Source organism: Ovis canadensis, chromosome 13, assembly GCF_042477335.2.
Source record: "Ovis canadensis isolate MfBH-ARS-UI-01 breed Bighorn chromosome 13, ARS-UI_OviCan_v2, whole genome shotgun sequence".
Taxonomy (NCBI): Eukaryota; Metazoa; Chordata; class Mammalia; order Artiodactyla; family Bovidae; genus Ovis; species Ovis canadensis.
Genome location: NC_091257.1, coordinates 62,033,745 through 62,041,245, shown reverse-complemented (window position 1 = coordinate 62,041,245; position 7,501 = coordinate 62,033,745). Strand labels below are relative to the sequence as shown.

The following is a 7,501-nucleotide window of genomic DNA, read 5'->3' as shown; positions in this document are numbered from 1 at the left end:
CACAGAATACTGCAAGGGGTAGAATGAGAACTGCTCCAGCTATTTAGGAACATAATCTAGTCATGTCTAGAAAAATTTAAATTGCACATAGCTTCGTTCTAGAAATGTTGCATGTATAAATCTACTCCACAGAAATAAAAGTAACAGATTGCATAGTTGTCTGTACATTGATGTTTGTTATTTGCAGTGGTAGAAAACCAAAGACAACCTGAAGGTCCATCAACATGGAAATGATTAAATCAATCAGAGTCTAGTCCATGGTATAGAATATCATGCCACATCCTAAAGGACAAGTTAACTAACTAGGTGGCTGTTGCACTAGGGTGAAGGTGATAACACAGTGAGACAAACTGCAGAAGAATAAATGTGAGTTGTATGATTACAGTATTTTTTTAATATAAATTGATTTATTTTAATTGGAGGTTAATTACTTCACAATTCTGTATTGGTTCTGCCATACATCAACATGAATCTGCCACAGGTATACACATGTTTCCCATCCTGAAGCCCCCTCCCTCTCCCCTCCCCATACCACCCCTCCAGATTACAGTATTTTTTTTAAGTGATCAAACAAAAAACTATCTGAGCACAATGAAAGCATGGAGGCTACATCTCAGGCAGGAAGGAGAGTGGGTTGGGGAAGGCAGCAGGAGGCAAGAACCCCTAAATCATAGAAAAATGAAAAACGCATAGAACAAAGTTGAGCAAAAATTTAGAAATATATGATCACTTAAATTATTATTGCAAATATGTACATTTGTATATGCAAATGGTAAGGACCAGGAGGTTATAGGGCAAAATGAGAACACTGACAATCAGATGCTGGAACTGTGGGCAGTGTTTGGTTTTGGATTTCTGTTGTAATTTTAGTGCCATTTTTACAATAAACGTATTTTTAAAATGAATGCTTAGAAGAGACAAGAAATCAATGGTTGGTGAAATTATTCACTTTTAAAATGACTCCATCAAGAATAATTCAGAAATCCTTCACAATGTCTTATACATAGTAGGCACTTGACCAACCTTTGTTAAAGTGAAAAACTAGACTCACAAAGCCTTGACTGGATCTCATAATTCATAAACATGAGCAAGGATGTTCAAATAAATATGGAATCAATTTAAAGTTCCAATAATAAATTTGACATTTAAATCACTATATACCAATTCACTACACACCCACTTAAATCTGGTTTCTGGAACTATTAATGAAATGAGGAAAGACACTGGCTTTCTATGTAAAAACCTTCCAACTGTATCCTTGAGAAGAACACTGATTAGCAGTGGAGGTTCAGAACAAGAGGTACCATTATCAACACTCACATTTTAAAATACTTTGGATAAAATCATCTGACAATGCACATTTTTTCACCCATACAGACAATTGATAATACTCAGCAACTTTTATCACCAAATATGGTTCAACAACTCCTGAGGGTGGGGGCTGGGTACTCTGAGCATATCCTCAGAGAGCCTCTGGGGGCATCTTTTAGAGTATTAGATTCATTATTTTTATTTAAACTGTATTGATATTTTGTAATATAAATGTAGTTTAATGATAATTCTTAATTAGGGCATGTATGAATTCATTAATTGATCTTCTTAAATATATATTTTATTTTTAACCTTTCTACTGAGGAATTGTGTTTTTGAAGCTGTAAGTGGTTCATGGAAATGATGGCCCCTCACCAAAGTAGCAGTAAAAGAATGACTGGAGATTGTATGGAGCACCTGTATAAAGGGAATATATTTAAAGATGCTTGTATGCATGTATACCTAAAAACATGCACACACGGTTGGAGGAACATTAGAAAGGAAATTTATCATTTAGAAATAGTTTCTTAAATACATTAACTACTTCAGAGATGCGAGTAGCAAATGCTTATACTTCTTGTGAAAAAACATCTTTATGCCATAGATCTAGACTACTCCAGGAATCAAGCTGGTAATACTTCCTTACTAGGCAATATGGACATTTGTCTAGATTTTATTTATATTTTAGCTTAATTCTTTCATTATATCTTACTTTAATTAAACTAATTAACTTCCATGTAATAAGTTATCAAAAATGTGGCCATCGGCATCAATCATTTCGTATTTCCAAAAGTAGAAATGTACAGAGCAGGAATCTGGGTTAGATAAGCCAGGGTTGAATTATGGCTGATACTTTCTAACTACTTTACTATTTTATTTCTTGGAGCCTCAATTTTCTCATCTATACCAAGAGAATAACACTTATTACACCTACCTCTGAGAGTTGTCAGGAAGCATTGTGAAGTGCTTGGTATGGTCCCTGGCACATTCTTTTATCTGCTTACCAAACATTTATTGCATAATATGGTGGGCCAGATGCTACACCAGAGTTGAGAATGCAATGATGAACAAGCCAACTTTAGGTAGAACCTGGAGAGGATTGATACCCACACATTTATCAAATATAATCAAACACCTGAGTGAATACTTGGGAGTGCTATTTCAAGTGCTAAAGAATCAATCACACTGTTCTTTGGTACCTTCAGAACATGTGGAGTTTGGGGTTAGAGGAGAAGAACTGGAATAACTTGCTTATGGTTTGCTTGCCTATTGATCTCTGTGGCTGCCAACTTGCCTGCAAGCTTATTTCACAATAAACCAAATGAAAACCAGCAGGCAGAGCATCATGGGCTGGTCCAGAGTGACCTGAAGTCCTGCTCCCCTTTCCAACCAAAAGTCACAGTGCTTGATGGAGCAGAGCTCCCTGATCAGCTGCCACAGGACCCGCTGGTAAAGCTTGTTGTCTTGTTTCTCACGGGACAGTTCCTCTTGATTTGCCACCTGGGTGGCATTAATGCAGCTGGTGACAAACTTTTCCTTGGTGACATTGGCCTCGGAGCAGCCGTTGTAATGGATGCCGTCAGGAAACTGCCAATAGTTGGCCTCATAGTACCTATTGCCCTCCACTCCAAAGTTGATATCCAGCTTTCGGCCTTGCTTGATGAAGGCCCCTGGGCGGATTTCCGCAGTGTGGGCCTCCGTGACCTGGGAGGTACTTGGCAAGACCTTCCGGTTCCACTTGATTCTGTGCTTTATGCCTCTCGCCTTGACTGAGGAGAGTTGGCTAAAGAGCAGGACACAGACAATGGCCAACCAGCATCCACCCAGATGTTTCCTCATTGTGTCGGAATCTGCAACAGAAAAGGCTGGAGCAGTTAACTTCCTCAGTGGAGTTCTGAGTCTCCCATGTCCCCTCCTGTGTGTAGAAGACTCTTTGAGAGGAATGTCATTCTTGCACCTTTTACATTTTTCCTGAAACATAACTGTTTCCCCAGGCTTGGTCTGCATAGGGTTAAGTCAAAACCAAGTTTCTTGCTCTGGCCTGGAATTACACCATTCAGGATGGTGATCTTGGTTTTCTCAGACAGATCAGAAGTTGCAACAGGCAATTTGATTATTCATGGATATCTTTTCTAATCACATCCTGGGGAGAGTGGGGTCCCACCCTCCTCCCTCAACCAGCTTCTTATTGCACATACCATGCCAGCTGCTGACATTGCCTAACTTAATTCTCACATGGGGTAGATATGTTATTATCCTCACTTTATAAAAGTTGTATTGGGTTTCAGAAGTTAAGTAATTTTCCTGAGGCCACACAACAGCAGAGAATGGGGGCAGATTTGAATCCAGCTCTGTGATGCTTTTCCCAGGTACCCAAGGGCCATGTCCCATTACCCTTTTGAGCTGCTAAAGGGGATGGTGCTTTTGAGTCACTGGGCGTGAGGTTAAGTGAATAGCAGCTCTGATGGCCCCTCAGTTAAGTGAACAGCAGAGCCTGTGAAGAATTTCAGAGGAAATGAAATAAGAGGAAGAACAAGAGGGCTTGGGGAAGCACCAAGAGTCAATCTGGCCCCAAGACATCTGAAAGACTGCTGATGACCTCAGGAAATATCCCTCCTCCTTAAGGCCCCCAGTCTGGTAGTTAGTCACAACTGGTTCCTGAAACTACAATAGCTATTGTGGAACTCCATCTCTTAAGGTCAAATATTCAGGACATTCAGCACCTGGACCTTTGTCCATGTGGATCAGGAATACACAGAGAGTTACAATAGCAGAGCCTGCTTAGACGGTCTTCTAGGAGATTTCCTGAGTTCACCAGTGCCAGAGCTGAAGGAGGTTGACAAGTTTATCTTGCTTAGGCCCTAAGATACCCTCCCTGCAGTATTCCTTAAAATGATTAGTACTTCTTTGTTCAAAATATTCAACTCTAGTGTGACACAGCTTCTTATGCAGAAAAATAGGCAAAATGCAACCTAACTGCATGCACATCCACGCTTCTCTGGACTCCTGCAAAGAGGCCTCTGCTGACCTCTCTTTATATGCAGACATCACCTAGTCACTGTCCCAGGGTGGGCATGAGTGTGCCAGGCAGCAGCCTGAGCACCTAACCTTCCAGCATCCCATTCATCATTGCCCACCAATCACAGCGAGCTCAGACAAGCTTTCTTCAAAGAGATCCAAGAGATCCACACCCCTTGGTAGGAGAAGCTTTAAATAAGAATAATAGCATAAATTATGCATGCATCAAATTAAAAAATAAAAGCATAGAGACCTTGAGAAATAGATTAGTCTTCAGAGGCAAAGGCTTAAAAACAAAAGAAAATCCTAACCAGCCAACCCTTAAGCTAGCATTTTATTACAGCACCAAAACATAGACAGGAACCCCAGTGATGTTTGAATCTTCTCTCAAGTGTCCCCAGACTTGGGACCCATCCCAGGAGGTGAGATTCAAGAAATCACTGCATGGTTTGTAGTGGTATTAAAAATGAACAGCCCTGGCCACAGAAATGGTTATCACACATAAACTCTGCTCCCCACATACCTTAGGATCTCTCTGATGCACCTCTGGAGCCACGGGCACACTGTCCTCTTGTGCACCTTCTGCACATACTCCTGGACCTGCCTAGCTATGTAGGAGCTGCAGGGGGAGGTGCATTCCTGCTGCTTTCCAAATATGGGAGCCTTTCCCTCCTGGCAGGACCAATCAGGGGTTCCCAAGTACTTCTTTGCCTTGAGACAGATGGACCCTTTCATTACTCTTTACTAATAAACACCAATAAACACCATGTGAAGAACTTGGTAAAGTCCAGAAAGACTTGAGAGGTGACTTTTATTTATCTTATTTATTAAAAATATTTTAAACTTACTATTTCTGTTCGATTAAGGAGGATATAAATGAACAGCTAGATGAAGAGGTACACAGGGCATGCCTAGAAGGTTTCCAAGCACAAGAGTGTGGAAGCACATTCCCGTGGAGTGTGGGGTACATCACGCTTCCTGAATGTGAATTCACTGACCTGGAAGCTCTTTGAAACTCATGCCAGAATCGGGTGACAAATCAAATATTTTAATGAAAGATGTTCCTCTCACCCCTGTCACTCAGGAAGTTACAGGGTTTTGGAAGCTCTGTGCCAGGAACTGGGAATGAAGATCAAATATATATTTCTTACTATATCAAAATGTCAAAGCTGAACAGATAAGTGGCTGTATCTGTTCAAGGAGTCTGGTTAGGGCTATTTTAAGACTGATATTTGGAGAGGTGACTTTTAGATTGAAAAGAAAAAATGTTAGAAGGAAAATGCTTTTCCTTCAATATTTATACAAAGGTGTTTTATTTATTTAATTTTTAAATTTATTTATTTTATTTTTTAACACCAAAAACATTTTGTATTGGGGTATTAATTATGTTATTACCATATGTTCTGTAATGATTAGTTATGTTATTAACAATGTTCTGTAACTTTGAGCAGAGTTCCATGTGCTATACAATAGCCCTTTGTTGTTTATCTATTTTAAATATAGCAGTGTGTACATGACCTTCCCAAAGTCCCTAACTATCCCTTCCCCCCAGCAACCATAAGTTTCTAAGTCTGTGAGTCTATAACAGGGCACTTTAAACAATCCTTGTTGGTTATGCATACTGTCCTTCACCTAAAGACCAGTTTCAGAAGCTAAGAGTCCTTTGCTAGGCAGTCTCTGTGGGAAGGATCAGGTTGGGAAATGGGTGAGAAACCCATTGAACCTCATGACCCACAGCCTGGACCTACAGGGAATGAGGAAGCTTCTTCAGAGTAGCTTCCTTGGAAAGTAGGGCTAATGTTGGGTGGAAGACAAATGAGAGCACTTGCCAGAACTTTGGGTTGCTGCTGCTGCTGCTAAGTCACTTCAATCGTGTCTGACTCTGTGTGACCCCATGGACTGCAGCCCACCAGGCTCCTCCACCCATGGGATTTTCCAGGCAAGAGTACTGGAGTGGGGTGCCATTGCCTTCTCCGCTTTGGGTTGCTAGGAATGGTTAAACCAATGAATTATTCCAAAGGCCAATGAGGTGAATATTTATAGAAACCCAAGGGACAGAGACAAACGAAGATGAAACCCACACTGTTCAAAGATGGTGTGGATTGAGAGTGGGTTTCCTGAGTGCCTCTCTCCAGTGGTGCCCAAGCCTAGTGGGGAGAGACCTGGAAGATCTGCCTCATGTGGTACAACGGGCTGTGCATGGTTATCAGGTGAACACACCGAAGGGACTTACTTAAGTGTTCCTGTTAAAATCATTACTGCAACACCAAATCAAAAGTGACTTCTGGAGGTGAAACCGGAATGAGATTTACCTGTAAACAGAATACCATTTTCACCCTGAATATGACCCTATCAATGGTCCCCCAAATTCACTTCAAAGCCCTTTTTTGAACCATATTAAGTGGTTTCTTCTGGAATGACCAGCAGATGATGCCAGAAGAGTTTACAAAGACATTTCACCTTGGAGGTGGGAAACCCCAAATCAAATGCTGTCCCTGCAGGGCTTCTGCGCTAGGTGGATTTTTGGCCTCCACATGGACCTTTCTTTCTTCTCTGCCTCTGCCTTTAAATTTTATTCATTTTTCCTCTCTTAAAAAAGAAACTTTTTCATTTTCTTTCTAGAATCATAGATATTTTGGTTTTGTGGACATATGCACAAACACACATTATCAGTAGTGGAAAATTAGCACAAACTATTTGTGAAATGCAGAAGAGAGGAAGAAAAAGACTTAATATTTCACTATCCAGAGACAAATGCCAGTACATGTTTGTTCAACATAATAGATGCTTAGGGTAGTAATTAGGTTTGGGATGTTTAGAGCTGGGAAGGACTCAGAATCCTCTAGTCCAGCTCCTTCACACTATAATGTCATGGGGCCCAGATAGTCCCAAGGTCACCCACCCAGGAGGCTGTGTTGCCCCTGCAGGCCCATTGCCCTGTTCTGAACTCCGTGTTCTGTCCACCCTGCCTGTCCCCATCTGTCGCAACCACCTCCAGGGCCCCTCCCCTCCAGGCCTTCCCCTTCTTTCTTTTCCCTTTCAGAGGAGGACTTTGCCCAGAGGGTTGTGGGAGGTTGGTTTAGAGCTGATGAGGCTGCAGATTCCTCTTGTCAGTGAACAAAAGGCTGTTCTTGGAGGCACAGAGGAGTGTAGAGGGCTGTGAAACGTTTGA

General features: G+C 41.3%; 1 protein-coding gene across 1 annotated transcript; it reads right to left on the bottom strand.

Moving 5' to 3' along the window:
- Positions 1-387: 387 nt before the first annotated feature.
- On the bottom strand, positions 388-4,945 carry PRND (prion like protein doppel). The gene is made up of 2 exons (XM_069546571.1): positions 4,853-4,945; positions 388-3,161 (listed from the first exon to the last, which is right to left on the bottom strand). The coding sequence occupies exon 2, from the start codon at positions 3,148-3,150 to the stop codon at positions 2,614-2,616; it is 537 nt and encodes a 178-aa protein (XP_069402672.1). The 5' UTR covers positions 3,151-3,161; positions 4,853-4,945; the 3' UTR covers positions 388-2,613.
- Positions 4,946-7,501: the final 2,556 nt, after the last annotated feature.